At 45.8% G+C, this 18,254-nt stretch overlaps 1 protein-coding gene across 7 annotated transcripts in view; it reads left to right on the plus strand.

Moving 5' to 3' along the window:
- The window catches only part of DPYSL2 (dihydropyrimidinase like 2), a 91,996-nt gene that overhangs the window by 41,996 nt on the left and 31,746 nt on the right, over nucleotides 1–18,254 (plus strand). For all 7 annotated transcript variants that reach the window (XM_073324853.2, XM_073324854.2, XM_073324855.2 and 4 more), the window contains exons 4-5: nucleotides 15,027–15,191; nucleotides 17,492–17,553. In XM_073324853.2, the coding sequence (XP_073180954.1) occupies nucleotides 15,027–15,191; nucleotides 17,492–17,553 (227 nt within the window). The remainder of the gene's footprint in view (nucleotides 1–15,026; nucleotides 15,192–17,491; nucleotides 17,554–18,254) is intronic.

Below are 18,254 nucleotides of genomic sequence, written 5' to 3' on the forward strand. Positions count from 1 at the left end.
GATAAAACCTACTTGGAGACACTGTACATTCCTACTCTAAAGAAACCAGGGATTTATTTGGCCTGTGATCTGAATGTTTAATAATTTCCACAGCTGAAAAGGGTTATTAATTGGTTGGACATATGGCCTCCTATTACTCTTTCAATTTGGGTCCAAAAGGCATTACATTATTATTCTTGTATTTTGGATCTAATCAGACAACTGAAAAGACAAATGAAATATCCACTGCCCATTATGTCTTCGGCTAGGGGATAACAGAACATTATGGTACATTCTCCGCCTTCAGACGTGTGTTGTTCTTCTGAATCTGGTCCAGTTCCTGATTTTAAAAAAAAGGTCTAATTTTGGCTCTAAGCAGACACAAAACAAAGTGACATAATTTATTTTTCTTTCCTTGGGACTAGCTATCAGAGACGTACAAACAAACAGTTGTATCGCAATTGTATTAGCACAGCGAATGTCTCTATGTTTAGGGCTTTTAATAAACTCTCATGGGAATCTAGGCTGAATGATTTGGAAATGGAAAGGTGCAAAAAAAAAAAAAAATCCTTGTTGTTTTATGTTAGATCCTCAGCAGGGCCTCCGCGGGAGAATGGCAATGAGTGGGAAGCAGTTTGCGGTACGGTATGTTGAGAAAGTTGTGTGTGGGTCTGTTTCTCCACTGTGGAATTCAGTGTAAATTAGTCAAATATGTAAGATATAGATAAACTTAAAAAGCCATCTCTGTTCTAGGCTGCAAAGCTGTAACAGAGCACTGAAAACTTTTGGGAAGCCTCGTAAGAAATACTGGGCCAGATCTCTAGGTGGTGTAAATCGCTGTAATCCCACTAAAGTTACTGGAGTTAAGCCGATTTATATCAGCTGAGGGTCAGGCCTGTGATTTATAAGTCTCGGAAGTGTATTACTAATCATGCTTATTACAGTGATGCCTGAGCATTCACTAAAACTGGGCCCCCATTTTGCTAGGCACTGCACAAATACAGGGTAGCAGACTGTCTCTGCCCCAAACAGCTTACAGTCTAAATAGACAAGGCAGATGGAGGAGGAGGGAAAGGGGTATAACACAGAGCGTACAATGTGATGGCAGCAAACATCATGTTCGTGCCATGGTGGTTGTTTTGTGGGTTTATTTGGAAGACGTCCCATTGCTTCCTCCCTGGCATGCCTCCCCGTGTCTAGTTACACATTCTTTGGGGAAGAGACTTTGTGCTAAATTGCATTCTGTCACTTCTTTAAGCCAAAGGTGGCCGAATCGCTCCCCGTTCACAATATTTGTGGCGCTAAATGGCGCTGGGAGGAAATCATGGTCCAGTGGCTAGAACGAGGGGTTTTCCTGGCTTTTGTGCTAATTTGGGCGATTTCATACCTCAGCTTCTTGATCTGGAGCATGGGGATAGTGGTACTCACCTACTTCATAAAGGTGTAGTGAAGATGTGTTAGTACAGAGGTTGACGTGTCTGGGTGAAAGGTACTCGGTGCCCATGAAAGAATCTTACGTTAGAATTTGGCCTTAAACATGCAAAGTATTTTCACGGTCTCAAAAAAGATGTTGGCTTAAGTTTTCAGAAGTGACGAGTGATTTTGGGGGCTTCAAGTTTTGAGTGCCCGACGTCCGATGCCTTAAAGGGGTGTGGAGGCTCAGCACTTTCCAAAAATCTGGCTCCTGTAAGGTTAGTCAAGCTAAGCATTCAAAAATTTGAGACGCCAGTCACTTTAGAAACTGGGTGGTGGGGGCCCAATTTTGCTGGGGTGGGTCTGTTAACTTTCCCGGAGCTACACCTTGTTTTTGCACTGCTCTGTTTCATCAGAATCATGCCGGCGGCTCTGAGAGGCGCAGCAGCTCCCGCCTCACGAATATGGAGTCGTCGGACTAGCAGTAGAGATTTTCATTTGGCTTTTCAATGAAGTGGCTTGCAGCAAGATGTGCAACCCAGTAAAATAACCAAATTTCATCAGCTGCAGCGGGAACTGTTGCTGGGAACAAGAAGCAGCATTATTCAGTCTTAAATGTGGATGTTATAATGACCAAGCCACTCTTTAAAATCTGGTTTGGGGCTGGATGCCTGGTAATAGTTTAGTTCATGCCTGTGAAGGATTTGCGCATTATCAACTCCTCTTAAGCAATATGCCCATGTTAGTTCATTAGAGCTTTGAGCTGGCTTGTTGGGAGGAAGGTCTTTAACACGGGAGATAGAAACTCAAGAGTTGTGGTTTTATTATGTTCAGAACTTTTGACATGATCCCTAACTGAAGATCCTAACTGGCTTTTCTACCTTAGTACTGAGCAGTTTCTGTCCCCCACACTCCCCCTTCTGTCAGTGGTGTTCATTAGCTCAGCACTGGGGGAACTTTCACGTGTGTTTTAGATCCGTGTTTCTCAAGTTATCTGATGTGGGGGACTGGCAAAACTTTTCCCCCAATGTGTGCGTAGACCGGCAGCCGCTGGCTCGCGGGCCTGCACTGGTACCGGTCCGCAGACCACCACTTTGAGTAGCGTAGGTCTAGATGACAGATGCTTAGTCCGGTTGAAAAGCACTTGTGGGTGGAAATTCGAACTGAACGCTATGAATAGAAATGTTAGGAAAGGGTGGTTAGGCCAAGCAAGGTCTCTGAAAAACGAAGCAGGCTGCTAAAAAAATAAAAACCCGTGCGCCACAATAGCAGGAAATGATAAAACCATTATTCCCCACCCATCACCAAAAATACGTGCTGCTGATTAAAGGGCTGGGGTTGAAAGAAGCTGAATATCTGTCACTCCAAGACTTGGAGAGGCCATTGGGCTTCTCGTGAGCTCACTCATGGCAGCAGAAATAAAAATGGTCTGGGTGTTACCCTGCTTTTCCTTTGGGCTCTGCAAAGTGCTTTACAGACAGAGACCATAGCTTGGATCCTAAAACGTGTCAACTCCTGGGGCCTCGCTTCCCCACTGCTTTGCTCATTGTGTTGTCATTTACACTTGTGCAGTGTGTGGCTTCCATGATCAGCCAAGGCTAGGCCTTGAAAGGAAAAATATCCCAGTGGTTAGGGGATCGAGCAAAGTACATGGGAGACCCAGATACCCCTGCTACACCATGGACCTTAGGTAAGTCACTTAGGGCAAGATTTTTTTTCAAGGTATTTAGCTCCCTATGGGAGTTAGATGACTAAATATTTTTAAAAAATCTGCCCCTTAGCCTCTGTGTACCTCAATTTCCCATCTGTACAATGGGGATAATAGTACTGACCTGCCTCTCAGAGGTGGTGTGAAGATAAATATATTATAGATTATGAGGAACTCTGATACTATGGTAAAGGATACCACATAAGTACCAATGGCCTTGTCTGCACTACAGGGGGAGATCCATCTAAGGTACACAACTTCAGCTACGTGAATAACGTAGCTGAAGTCGCCGTACTTAGATCTACTTACCGTGAGGTCCACGCTACGCGATGTCGACTGGAAATGCTCTCCCGTCGACTCCCCTTGTGCTTCTCGTTCAGGTGGAGTACAGGAGTCGATGGGAGAGCAAGCTGCGGTCGATATTAGTGGGTCTAAGTCCCGCTAAATTGACCGCCGATGCGTCTGTCACCACACGTGGATCTCCCGGTAGGTGTAGACGAGGCCTTAAAGAGACGGGTCCCTGGAGCTAAGTTTATGAATTGGATGTAGGTAGTACCTAGAAATATTCTAGCACCGTTGTATGAATCCATGCTCTTGTGTAGAAGAATCATCACAATGTCGGACTGGATGGGACCTTGAGAGATCATCTAGTTCAGTCCCCTACACTGAGGCAGGACTAAGAGTATTATCTAGACCATCCCTGACAAGTGTTTGTCTAAGTTGTTCTTAAAAGCCTCCAGTGATGGAGATTCCACAACCGCCCTTGGTAGTTTGTTCCACTGCTTAACAACCTTTATAGTTTGGAAGTTTTTCCTAATGTGTAACGAAAATCTTCCTTGGTGCAGTGTAAGCCCATTACTTCTTGACCTGTCCTCAATGGCTAAGGAGAACAATTTATCACCTTCCTTTTTAGAACAACCTGTTCCTTAAGTATTCTAGGATGTATTTCATCAGGGCCTGCCGATTTGAAGCCATCTAACTTGTCTACATAATTCTTAGCCTGATATTTCTCTATTTTAGCCTCACATCCTACCCTGCCTAAACTGATATTCACGATGTTGGGGCATGGCTACACTTACAGTGCATGTGGTGGAAGACGCTCTCCCGCCGACATAATGCTGTGCACGGTATCTTTTATGCTGGCGTAACATCTGTCGCTCGGGGGGTAGAATATTCACATCCTTGAGGGACATAAGTCTCGCCAACTTAGGCGGTAGCGTAGCCATAGACTTAGTCCTTCGATCGCTGCTAACCTTTTTGGTGAAAACCAAAACAAAAAAGGCATTTAACAATTTGGCCGTTGCTGCATTTTTTGTCATTGTTTTTCCTTTCTCATCGAGTAATGGGCCTACCCTGTCCGTTGGTCTTCCTCTTGCTTCTTATGTATTTGTAAAAAGTTTTCTTGTTAACCTGATGTTCATAGCTAGTTTAATCTCCTCTTATGACTTGGCCTTTCTGATTTTTGTGTCTATATGCTTGTGTTGGTTTTTTTTTTTTTTTTTAAATAGTCATCCTTCGTAATTTGACCTGGTTTCCACTTTTTGTATGCCTCCTTTTGGAGTGTCAGGTCATTGAAGATGTCCTGGTTAAGCCAGGTGGTCTCTTATCACACTGCCTTTCCTACGCACATTGGGATAGTTGGCCGTTGTGCCCTCACTAAAGTCTCTTTAAAAAAACTGCCATCTCTCCTGAACTCTTTTTCCCTTTAGACTTGCTTTCCCTGGGACCTTACCTACCAAGACTGCTGAAGTCAGTCTTCTTGAAATCCACTGTCTTTATTCTACTGTTTTCCCTTCTACCATTCCTTAGAATCAGGAACTCCGCATTTCATGATCACTTTCACGCAAGCTGCCTTTCACCTTCAAATTTTCAACCAGTTCCTCCGTATTTGTGAGAATCTGAACAGCTTCTCCTCTAGTCTTTTTCTCCACCGCCTGCAATAAAAAGTTGTCTTCAAACTTGTGGGATAATCTGTGCCCCGCTGTGTTATTTTCCTAATAGGTGTTTGGATTGTTGAAGTCCCCCATCACCCCCACCTCCTGTGCTTCTTTCAGGTTAGGTGGTCTGACTCCACACTAAACCTCGACCATGACATCACCCTTGTTTTTTTTCTTTGCCCAGAGACTTTTCACAGGTCTGCCTTCCACCTCTAGCTCAGCTTCAGTGCAGATGACTATATCGTTGGTATACAAAGCAACTCCTCCCTTGTCCCCATGCCTGTCCTTCCTGGACAAGCTGTACCTTTCTATACCAATATTCCAGTCATGTGAATTATCCCATGTCTCTGTGATGCCAATTATGTCAAAATTGTCTTTATTCTCTAGTATTTCTAGTTCTTCCTGTTTATTCGCCACACTTCTTGCATTAATATACTAACATCTAAGGTGTTTGTTAGATTTCCCTTCTATATTCCCTCTTGTCTCTCCTTTGTTATGATTGCCCATGTTCCCCACCAGATTCTGACCCTTCACAGGTCTCCATGGTTTGGACTTACCTGTGGGCTTTTGTCTCCTGTCTCTGTAGAACCTAGTTTAAAGCCCACCTCACTAGGTTAGCCAGTCTCTATCCAAAGATACTTTCTCCTTCCTTGATAGGTGGACCCCATCTCTACTCAGCAATCCTTCTTCTCAGAACAGCATCCTGTGGTTGAGGCCCTCCTGGTGAGCACAGCCATGCATCCACCTTCAGGATGTGTCTGTCTCTGCCTGGGACCGGAAGGATCGATGAGAACATCAGCTGCACCTCCAGCTCCTTCACCCTCACACCCAGAGCCCTGTAGTCACTTTTGATCTGCTCGGGGTCATACCTTACAGTATCATTAGTGCCCACATGGGAGAACAGCATGGGGTAGCAGTCAGAGGGCTGGATGATTCTCGGCAGTCCTTCTGTGATGTCACAGATGAGTTGTTCTGTTTCATATAAGGTGGAATGGTACATAGTCATGCCTGTGGCATCTTGAAAACATAGCCGGAGAGGTGATCCGATCAACATCCATGTCTTTCTGCAGAACGAGCCTTTCCGTTCAGAGTGCAGCAGTCTCTTGAAAAAAACTTATTTTTTTAAAAGAAAGCCAATGCTTCCCACTGCCATGCAGAAAAAGATAGCATTAGCTAACGCTTTCCAGGCCAAATAGATCCAGGCTGTATCAGGAATGAATGTGCCCCTCCTTCTTCAAAGGGCTTTATAAATCTTGACTAACCCGCCCAAAGCCCCTCTGAGAGGGAGAAGTGTTATCCTCATTTTTCAGCTGGGGAAACTAAGGTGCAAAGTGTATAAGGCCAGTGTTTTCAGAAGTGGCCACTAATTTTGGATGCCTCCTGTTTTCTTTTTAGTGGGGGCGGGGAGGTGTCCAACTTGAGATGCTTCAGGGCCTGATGTTTTTCCAGGGTTGCAGACCGCCTGCAGAACCTGTTGATTTAAGGAGTGGGGGTTGTGCTTTCTCCGCTCTTCTGAAAATCAAAACCTAATTTTCAGTGTCTCCTCTTGAGATTTGGGTTTAATATTTTCAGAAGAGCCCCAAGTCCCACTGAAACTCAGGGGGGTTTGGGCTTCTGTGTTGCTTAGTGATGGTGAAAATTTTACCCAAGGTCATGTCCACACTCCAGACCTTACAGCGGCACAGCTGTGCCACTGGAAGGACTCCTGTGTAGCAGCTCTATGCCGAAGGGGGAGAGCGCTCTCCTGCCATCATAATTAATCCATCCCCAACCAGTGGCAGTAGCTATGTCGGCGGGAGAGTATATCCCGCCAGCAGAGCACTGTCCACACCGGTGCTTTTGTCGGTGAAGCTTATGTCGGTCGGGGAGGGGGAGGGTGTTTTTTCACACCCGGACTGACAAAAGTTTTGCCGACAAAAGAGCTAGTGGAGGCAAAGCCTTGGTGATCACTCGTGCCTCTTCCCCCCTCTCCCCGCCCCCCCTCCAAGCTGTGTGAACTGGAGAGAATTTCAGGGTGCAGTGCAGGATGATTCATTCATCTTTATTCATCACTTTGAGAACCATGGATGGACGCCTGGCAGACAACGGAGCTCAGATCTTCAGAAGTGTCTCCTAAAGGCCAGAATTTCTATGAGTTGGCGCACACGATCTAAATCAGGCCATTTACTTCGGTGCCTGTATGAGAGACCTATATGAGCCTGAGCACTTGAGAAAATCTGCCCCTAAATAACTTGCCCAAGACCTAGGGTCTCTATGTTACATTCTGGTTCCATGTCCTGGCTCTAACACATTATGAGCTGAATGCTTTGAAAACAGACTGGCGTATCCTTACTATTTTAACATGTTGTTTAACCCTTTGATCACTGTGTCTTTTCAAATTTTGATAGGGCTGGGGGAAAACAATGCAGCTTGGTCAATGACAAGTTTTGTTACAGGGAAACTGATCAGTTTTGTTAACTGATCGATGCCTTATTAAGTACATGGTCATGTTTAGCAAAGGGGCATGTTTGCCATCCTAACTCAGTTGTCCTACCCGGATTTTCTTCTGATGGTTATGTTTTCTTTTTTCTTTTCTTTTTTTTTTACCCCCTTGTAAATGGTTGTGTTTGAAATGTTCCCTTCAGATCAGCTTCTTTTATTTTCTGCTTTCCTTCTTCATGTAGCACAGAGCTCTGTTATTGCTTTGCTCTGTCAGAAACATTAATGGCTGTTATGACTTCCCCCACAGCGTTCCACCATTGATGCTTGTAGGATGCACAACATTTCACCGTGGCTAGATGCCAGCTCTGGCACATTAAAGCCACACAGATAAGCTAACAGTGGTTAGTGTTGTTATCTCGCTTTGGCTTATTGTCTGGTTTTAAGCTTGAGCTGATTAATTTGCACCAGGAGGGAGCGAAGGGAGCATGACAGAGACAGAAAGGCGGCAGTGGATACGCGGGTGAGGAGGGTGGCGGTCAGAATGGGTTGGGAGTAAGAACAGATGCACCTTGTAAGCCGAGTGAAAACTGCGTAGAATGACAGAGAAGACCTGGGCAATTAACGGGACTGTCTTAAGGGTTGTGGTTGGGATTTTCAGAGCAGGTAGGTGCCTAAATCCCATTGGTTTTCCGTGGGAATTGGGTTTCTAGCTTGTTTGCCCAGGGGAAAAATATGCTTCAGATTCAGAGGCTGTTGAACACCCCACGAACATAGGGGGGGAAATATAAAGATTTGCTAGAAACAAAAACAACGAGGAGTCCGGTGGCACCTTAAAGACGATGTGGTTTTTTTTTTTTTTTACCCACGAAAGCTTAGGCCCAAATAAAGCGTTTCGTCTTTAAGGGGCCACTGGACTGCTCGTTGTTTTTGTGGATACAGGCTACCACGGCCACCCCGCTGATCCTAGAAACGAAAACACCGTCATCTCTAAGGCAGCTCCTCCGCTGGCATGAAAAAGCATTGCCCCTTGGACGGAGCTACGCTGGGTTACAGCAGCTGGTGCTCTGTTGTATAGCTCGGTTTTGCCATAAGAAGAGAGGGAAAAGCTTTTTTTTTTTTTTAAAGCAATTCAATCTTTGCTTATTCTCAGTGCTGTAGACATGGGTTAAAAGGACCAGTTGATGGCTGGTAATGCACCAGCCTGGAGTCTGGGGATCAGTGTGCTGGTCCCAAATTTGCCACTTATTGCGGGTGAAATTTCACCCCTGTGGACGGGATCGTTACAAGGCTGATGCACCACTTAAGTCCTATTTAAGTCTTATTTTGAGGTCTGAAGTGGTGCACAGAGGCCCGTGCTAGCCCCCTGTGCTCGGGCAAATTTCCTCCTTTGTGACCTTGGGTGAAATCCTGGCCCCTTAGAAGTCAATGGCAGTTTTGCCATTAACTTCAGTAGGGCCTGTTTTCATTCCTCACCTTTCTGCTGGGGTTTCCCCAGCTGTGCCTCACAAAAGTCACTCTCTCCATCTTTAAGGAGCAATTTTCTCAGACTCTTAAATTAGGGTGCTAAATCAGCCTGTCGGGGTTGAATGCTCAAAAGGAGTTAGGCTCCTAGCTTCTACTTAGCCTCCTGTTGTCTTTTGAGCATTCAGTCCTCGGAGCTTTAAACAGATTATCTGGGCACATATGTATATATTTAAGCACTTAAGTGTAGAATTTTGTTGTTGTTGCTCTTTTCAGCAGTGGTAAGAAGAGACTGGTCAGTTTCATTTTTGATTTTGGTCAGTTTCACCATTTGCTTCCCAGGCAGTAACCCAACACTCTTGCATTTGGGATTCCCAGTTCCGCTTTGGAGAAGGTTAAAATTTAAATGCATGTAATGATTTCTGTTCATAGTGGACCACTTTTTGAGGCCCTTACCTTGGGTTCTCCATTTACCTCACCGGAAATGGGCCTAAATAAGACCTGACTTACAAACGAGTCGGAAGGTCATCGCAGATCCTCAGAGTTATTGAGGCAGCTAACTCGCATTGATTTCAGTAGGAGTTGCGGCCTTCAGGATTAGAGATTAAATTGACTCCAGAGAGCCAGCACAAAGTCTGTGCATCGCTCAAGTCCTGTTTTGCAGGCAGTTGTGTCTCACGGGAGAGAACTTAAATTTTAGTGCTTTCGGGCTGTGTCATCAACCACTTGTTTCAACTTTGATCTTGAACCCAGTCCCCTTTAAAGATTAGAATTTGGCATTGTTTGTGTAGTAATAATGGAGACCAGGATGAAAAGATTTGGGTCAGGGAAGGGAGAAAATCAAAGCAATAAACAAATGCAAAATAAGCAGGTGATAACAGCATCTGCTGAGAGAATTTTTCTGAATCCATCCTGAAGTAGCTAAGCCACATACTGCTTCAGGAATTGAACATCTGTTGCTTCCAAAACAAAGGAAAAAAACTAACAACAGTACAAGCAGTGGGGTTCCCAAGAGACAAATTGTTCAGTAAGGTCAGAACGGGATGCTGCATTTCACATGTGAAGCTGCGAGACTGGGTTTTCTACATTTTCTAGTGGGTCAGGAACCCTTGCATCCGTGGTCTGCTAGCAGGTAATACCCAAGGGTCATTGCGGGAAGCTAGGAGTGTGGGAAAAAGGGAGGAAGAGGCAGATGGATTTTCGTAAACTTCTCTGGAGACATGTGAAGCATGGCCACCTTAAAGAAAAAGCTTCTGTTTCCCTCCGTGCTAGCAAGTTCTGTCTGAGGCCTGGAAGTAAATCTTCCTATTTTGATGCATGTGCACAACTCCTGCTCGGGCTAATGGGAGTGGGGGGTCGTCTAGCAAGGGCCAATTGTCACGCACTCATCCAGGGACAGTGCCTAGTTCTTTCCCTTCAGTGTGAAAGAGCCGATCCTGTTTGATTCTGGTGGCTGACCCTGATGTCTAAAAGACTTAGATGGACATAGGCTCATCAATACCAGCTGCGGCTTTGCCTCTTACATTTTCATTTTGAAGAACAGTTGAGGGAGCCTCTAGCGGCTGGGGGACTGGGCCATGACCTCAATGGTCTGGTTTTCAGTTGGCCCTCTTCCCAAAAAGCACAAAACATACTGAGTCTTTCTCCTTCCCCACCAGTGTGGACACATTCTATCGATAGAAAGCTGCCATATACTATATAGTTGGTCAGGCTTGACAAAGCCCTGGCTGGGGTGATTTAGTTGGGGGATTGGTCCTGCTTTGAGCAGGGGGTTGGACTAGATGACCTCCCGAGGTCCCTTCCAACCCCGATAGTCTATGATTCTATAGTTATACCTGCAGGGATACTAGCATAAGGCACCTTTATCCAGTGTAACTGTGTGGCCACTGTGGCTGTACTGATTTCAACTATTTTGATAGAAAAATCACACCTCTAACCAAAATAGTTACATCAGTACAAACCTGTGTGTAGGTTACGCCTAGGTCTGATTTGGAACCAAAACTGTAGGGGTAGATTTGAGTCTCCACTCCCTTCCCCTCCTGGAAATTTGAAGGCGTTCAGAGGGGGTTCCAGATCTGTTTTCCACTCCGAGTTTGGGGCCTTTTTAATTCCTGCTGTGTCTCTACAACAATCAGACCATCACGCGGTAGCCTGCAGTAAACGTGGCCTCTTTGTTCGGTGCTATCAACTCTCCACTGTGGCAAAGGGCATAGTTTTTTAATTGAGAACTTAAATAGAGAAAAGGGCACCATCCTAATAAACAGCCAACGGATCTGTCTGGTCTCTGCCCTTTTGTTGCTGATGCCTGGCCGTAATGACCAGTTGTAACGCTGCGCTTGGTTGCAAATATGTCTTGTCTGGTGTTGCTGTCTAATCTAAATCTATCCAGTGTTTTTAATGTACCCATTACCATAGTCTCTGACTGCTACTATACCCATGTTACTGTCACGCTGTTTACTCTGTGTTATACCCACTCTGTGTCTCTTGTCCATTTATATTGTAAGCTCTTTGTGGCTGAGCCCACCTATCACTCTGCGTTTGTGCAGGGCCGGGACTGCGTTCTCAGTTGGTCCTTAGACATTGTGGTAATTAGCAATATGTGGTTTGCAAAGCAGCCTGAGATACTCTTGCAAAAGGCATTGTATTGTCTCCATGATGATGATGATCAGCTTTTTGATCTGAGTGCGTAAAGGGAGCAAGATTCGGGTTGCCTCATCTCAAGCCATCAAAGAGCTAAAGGAAGCTGTAGAAGATGCGTCGGCAACGCTGCTTCCATGCTAAATGTTCCTAATCCTTAGTGCTGACTTTTTCCCTCACAGATGTGCCACTATCTCCATTTTTATGGCCTTATTATAACCAGTGGTGGTTTGACTTTGTCAGAGATCAGATAGAGATTCTCCATCTCCCTACCCCGCCTCCGATTACTCACACTTGGACAGCACATGAAATAAGAGAGCGATTAAAGTTCTGATTCGAGACATCAGAGTCGATCCTTTGCGCCGAGATCTTACAGCTGTGTGGTGTTTAGCCCTTTCGTGCTGGGGGCAAGATTTCTTAATGATCCCTTTGCGCTCTAATTTGCACTTCTGTAGCCCTTTTTCGTCCAAGCATTCAACAATGTAAGCCTCTCCGCATCATGGCATCTTAGGTAATAATTGTGCTCTTTTTATTATTGTGCAGACTGAGGTTCAGGAAGACTCTGCCCAACATTTTAAGACTTGGGTGCCTAAAAGTAAAATGCCCGAATCCATATTCAGACACATAAATAAGTGGCCCAAGGAAGAACAGTTTTGTGGTAAGGGCACTGGACTGGGACTCGGGAGATTATGCTGTAATTTCAGTCCCTTTCACGGGCTTTCTCTGTGACCTGGGTCAATTAATGTCTTTGTGCCTCATTTCCCACTGGGGACACAATCTCACCTGGGCATTGGAGGTTAAATTCTTAAATGTTCAAGAGGGTGTCAGATATGGCGTCAACTATTCAGAGCGGAAGCAGCTGGTTTTCACGACGGGCTGAGACACACCAACTAATTTCACAAAAGGCTGCCGTTGAAGCTGTCGTGGCTACAGAGCTAAGCTGGAGTTGAACTTGCGATGCAGAGGCCAAACATTCGGCGTCACACACTCCTCCCGGGCACAATTACTTGCTCCATTTAGCAGCAGGCACAACTTCATCCGAAGGGCACAAATATTGTAACCGTTACTTGCGGACAGTCACGTAGCCACCCGTCACAAAAATGGAGGCGATGGCCAAAGCTTTTAATTCGTGCAACAAAGATGGTTGCTTTACGTAATCCTCTTTACTTCCGGGAACACTTGCTCATCTCAGGCCGTTTGGGGACATTGTTACCAATTCAGACAGCTGGCTGTGGCTAATGAGGCATTCAGGGAAGTGACGCTGTTTATACCAAGCTTCTCGTGTAAATCTTGGATGATTTGGCTGGCTCTGAGTAAGAGCAAAGGGATGGTTTGTGATACGGCAGAGGCCTGAGGACTCTGTCTCTCATTTCAGCATTTCCATCAAGAGTTAGAGCCAGATGCTGGGCTGATTGCAATCCTGATACTTAACAATATAGTTAAAAATAAACTGCTCTGTTTTGTCTGCTGATAACTAAGCAGGATTCATGTAATTTCTCCCCCCTTGCTGGCCAATGTACAATCAGCCAAGCTCTCCTCCCTCCCTGCTCCCCCTCCACCCCAACACAAGTTCAATTTGTGACCTCTGAAACCATGAGATTATGTCTTTTTTCTTCCCCCTTGAACAGCTGCCCAGTCTTTCAGACTCTGGCTTTGTGGCCTTGTTCCATGCTCGTGTTTTTTCTCTGGGATGAGGAGCCCTCTGACTGCGCTGTCCTCAGGGCTTGCTGGATCCAGAGAGAGCTCCTCTTAGTACTTGCATGTTAAACAGTTTTTGGAGGAGATATTAAACGTCATGCTTCAGGGTTTTAGGGTTTTTCACCTGTTGATCTCTGAGCTCTTTACAAAGGAGGGTAATATCATTATCCCAATTTTACAGGCAGAGAAACTGAGGCACGGGGAGGGGAAGTGTTTTGCTGGGTGGCCGAGCCAGGAATAGAATGCAGATCTCCTGGCTCCTAGTTCACTGGACCATGCCTGTACCTACGACATTGGTGTTAGTTCTAATCTGTCAAGTCCCTAATGGCTCCGGACCTGCATCCCTGATGCTGCTCCAGTTGCAATCAGTAGAGGCCCTTGAACTGGAGTCCTCTCAGAAGAGGTGGCTGGCAGCACATTCTCCGTGAAGGCGTTTAGAACTTGCCCCTCCTTCATCCACCGGAACCCAGATTTGCCAACTTCCCTGGGCATGCTGCAGAACCCACCTTGGGCGATGATGAACTGGAATGTAGGGGGGTTGGGTTGGAGTCATTATTGGTGGGCTAATATCAGAATATCGGCAACTCAGACAGGGCTTTAATCTGAAGTTTTTGCATTGACTGTTGTTTTTAACAGCTAGGTTATACGGCTGGTGCAAAAAAAAAAATCAAAACAATAGACTAGGGGCTCCTTTTCTCCAATCTGAAGTTGTAGAGACACTCGGAAAGCCTCCCTTGTGCATACGTATTTGAGGTGAAGGTCACCCTTGTGCCAAGAGCAATCGCAAGGTCTACTGTACACCACTTAAGCCCCACTTGAACCTTGGGCTGAAGGTGGACATAAGTGCTGCATTGATCTTGGCTGGGCCCCTCTGCACACAGGTAACTATCACCCTGGATCTACAAATGGCACCTTAAAAGAAGTTAATTGAGGGGGTGCGTGAATATATACCAATTGCCATGGTCTCTGCATTGACTGCAGTGTGCAAATTGGGAGTCTATTAGCAGGTTTTAAAGACAATTGTAGCCTTAGTTAGTGTGGTGGATTTAAAGAAGAGCTGAATTTGCTCACTGGAGTCTTTGCTGCTCCGCCTTTTGATGTTAGCTGTGGGATTATGGTAGCAGCAAGTAGGTGCAGACAGGGTATCTTTTAATCTCATCTTTGTATTTAGACTGGAAGCTCTTTAGGGGAGGGACAGTCCTTTTGTTCTGTGTTTGTACCGTGCTGAGCACGGTGGGGTCCTGGTCCGTAACTGGAGCTTGCTAGATGTTATAATAATACAAAAATACATTCCAAACCCTTTGGGGTACCTTATCCAGCATCTCAGAGGGCACAGAGTAGAGAAAGATGTCCCTCAGTTTGACTGGAAAACTACTCACTGATGCTCATGCAGGGGAGTATTGTCTGTCATTGTTTGTTTGTAACCCTAATAGGAAGCAGAGGAGTAACCGTATACATAAATGTACGTATAACTGCAATGGTTTGAATTTGCACTGGCTTTGAACTAGGAATTTCCTCTGCTCCAATCACATACAGTTGCAGTGTAACACACTCTAGTAACTGAATTATTTCCTGCTTTAGTTTTTGCTTGTAATCAAATGGCAGAGTGGGTTCTTGAACCCCGGGCTTTGGGAAACGCACAGATCCAATTTTTCTTTGGGCGGGGGGACATCCTGTTTCACAGAGTCAGTGGAAAGCGCTGTCTGTCTTGGATGGATGCGAAAGGCCTTTGGACGCACATTCACGGGTGCAAATGCTTTGTCTTTTTCCAGTTGATCACGTAGTTCCAGAACCAGGGACCAGCTTACTCACTGCATTTGACCAGTGGCGAGAATGGGCGGATAGCAAGTCTTGCTGCGATTACTCTCTGCATGTGGATATCACGGAGTGGCATAAAGGGGTTCAGGAGGAGATGGAAGCCCTGGTGAAAGACCATGGTAAGTTTCGGGATCATTTAAATCGATATGTTTTTACTGATTCAATTTTTTTTCTTTTTTTTGGTTCTGAAGACTGGCCCTTGTAGATACTTTTTATTCTTTTTTATTTGTTTTGGTCAAATTACTGGCCAGATCAGGGTTCAGAATGGTGTCTGTTTTTTGGTGGTGGTGGTGGGGGCTTGGTACATCAGGAGGCAGTGTTGTAGGGGGGCTGGAGAAGCCAGGTTAGTGTATAGGGTGGGACTGGAATCCAGTCTTGCCATTCTGCCTCCTTCCCTCTGGAGTGGCGTTTAGGCAGGAGACTGCACTGACCGTGTGCAGGGGGTAAGATGTGATGCCTGGGGTGGTACTGCCCAGGGCTGCCGTGGACAGCGACCCGGGTCATTCAGAACAAGGCATAGCCGATCCTCAGTCAATGGAGCTTTGGTGAGCTGCAGCAGTGGAGGATCTGGACCCTCTCTGGAGATGGGCATCTCCCTGAAGGAGTGATAGACACACTCTCGTAGGACGTATCTCTCCCCACTGGCCAGTGTCAGCAAGAGAGCTGGAAGTCATCCAGGGGAGATAGAGGTGGCCTGACTTTGCTTTCACGTGCAATGATGCAAGTCCGGAGTAACTCATGGAGTTCATAGAATATCAGGGTTGGAAGGGACCTCAGGAGGTCATCTAAACCAACCCCCTGCTCAAAGCAGGACCAATCGCCAATTTTTGCCCCAGATCCCTAAATGGCCCCCTCAGGGATTGAACTCACAACCCTGGGTTTAGCAGGCCAATGCTCAAACCACTGGGCTATCCCAGTTAAACTAGCGTAAGCGAGAAAAGAATCTGACTCAAGAAGAACAATCCTTCAATGGCCAGCGAAAGGAGGGCAAGATAGATAAGATGATCGAATAGGTCTTTCCCATCTCTGATTTCCGTGACCTTTCATCCCTGGGCTGGAAGGATTTTCCATCCTGTTTATGGTTGAAAAAAACAACAGCAACAAACTTTTACATCCTAATGGTGGTTTTCCCACACATCCTGGTTAAGAATTTTTACCCTGTCATGTCTGTAGAATGCAGGGGAGGGGAGGCTGTGAACACTGTGGTTTGGTCAGCACAATGCTTTGTAGAAATGCTCTGTTAGTAATTCCCCAGCCGTCTAGCAGGAGGGGTTGGGAAACCAGGCAGCCAGTACCCATTTTGAAGGTATTTTTCTTACATTTTTTGCTCAGCCTCCCACAAAGCTGAATCTGAAAGACGTATTCCTTTTTGGTGTTGAGTGGAGCTCTGAAGGCTTAGCTCTCTTTTCTGCCACAAGCTGGGCTCCATCATTCTTACTAGTGGAGTTTTTAAATGTCACATGGCTAAGAAGCTGGTGGCCTTTAATTGTGATTTATTAAGTGTTGTGTGTGTTTCACAGCAGACTGAATTTCTTTCTTTCTTATTTCTGTTCTCTGGGGGAGCCACATCTTATTTCTCCGTGGCTTGTCAGTTGTACGGTCATACTCTGGTATATTTCAGTACATTACATGCTGTGGGATCGATTCTGCTCCCAGTGCAGCCAATGACAAACTCACATTGACTCCAGGGGGGGGTCGGTCCATTGTCATGCGTGGCACACAGTCCAAGGGGCTGATAGTGCCAGGTGCTGAGTTCCTTAACCTGACATTGAACTTTCATGGGAGCTGAGGATGCTGCGCACTTCCCAGGAGGCACAAAAAGTCAGATCCTCAAGTGGTGTAAATTAGCATAGCTCCATTCATTTGATTGGCAGTAACTTGATTTACTCCAGCCAAGGATCTGGCCCTCAGAGCCAAGAAGGATTGGGCTGTCTGTAGCAGACCGTTCCATTGAACAGATGCAAAATCAGTTCATTTTGATGGGAAGAAGTTAAAAGTTTCTTAAAGCCAGCCAATGTCTATACTTGTTTCAATGGTGCATCTGGTCCACTCCGGCAGGAAGGGGAGAGTCCTCTTTATTCAAGACAGGTGGAATTTTACAGGGCCAGGACTGTCTTATCTGCAGTTTCCAAACCGTATAGTCAGTTTTAGCGCTAAGAACCTTGTGCTTGATTCTCTTCTCACTCACACCAGTGTATTCCCATTAGCTTCACTGAAGTTCCTCCTGATTTACACCAACATGAGTGGCAGGAGAATCAGGCTCTTGGACTGTCTGGCCGTAACAGCTCATCTATTAACTTCTGTGTGGATCACTTTGTTTATGTAACTTGTGGCTGGCTCGCTTCTAACTTCAACGTGGATGTTATCTATGCCTATTACTTGTACATCCTGGGCGTTTTCTTTGTTTTGTCTCTGCTAGGTGTGAATTCCTTCCTGGTTTACATGGCCTTCAAAGATCACTTCCAGCTAACAGATTCTCAGGTAGGAGGGCTTTACGTTCACAAGTCATGCTTTAGCCACACAGGAGTTATTGGGTTCAAAGAGGAATAACTGGGTGATGTTTAATGGTCCGTGTTATACAGGAGGCCAGATTAGATGGTCCAATAGTCCTTTCTGGCCTTAAACTCTATGAATCAATGTTTTGTGCCTGTATCAGTTACTCAGGTTGTGCCATCAGCTGGGATCGAACCAGACGCCTCTGGATCCGGAAGCAAGCGCTTCTGCCGCTGGAGGTGAAAGAGCAGCGCCGAAAGTCTCGTTCCATTGAAGTCAATGGCAAAACGGGCATTGATTTCAGCGAGGCCACGATTTTACCCTAGGTCTTTCAATTTGGAGGCAGCACGAGGCTCATAAACCTCTCGATGTGGTCAAGTCGTTAGAGGGAGACACAGAGCCACGCTGGGTTAGCCTGTGTTACGCAAGTGATTCTGGGACCTAGGGCCTGATTTTAACCAGGAAAGCACTTCTTGGTTTTGCGATTGGAATCACTGGGACCTTGAGAAAAAATTCTGTTCGCACTCGTCCATCATCGGGTGCGTTTCATTGTTGGGCTGTCCAACCTGCAGAAGGCGCTTGCTTCCAACCATGATGTGGCGGAGGTTTCCCTCCGTGTTTGAAGTTCGAGCTGAACTGAGTTAAGAGGTGACAGAAAAAATGGTCTCTTTTTATCTAAGAATATGGTC

The sequence above is a fragment of the Lepidochelys kempii genome, chromosome 26 (genome assembly GCF_965140285.1).
Source record: "Lepidochelys kempii isolate rLepKem1 chromosome 26, rLepKem1.hap1, whole genome shotgun sequence".
NCBI lineage: Eukaryota > Metazoa > Chordata > Testudines > Cheloniidae > Lepidochelys > Lepidochelys kempii.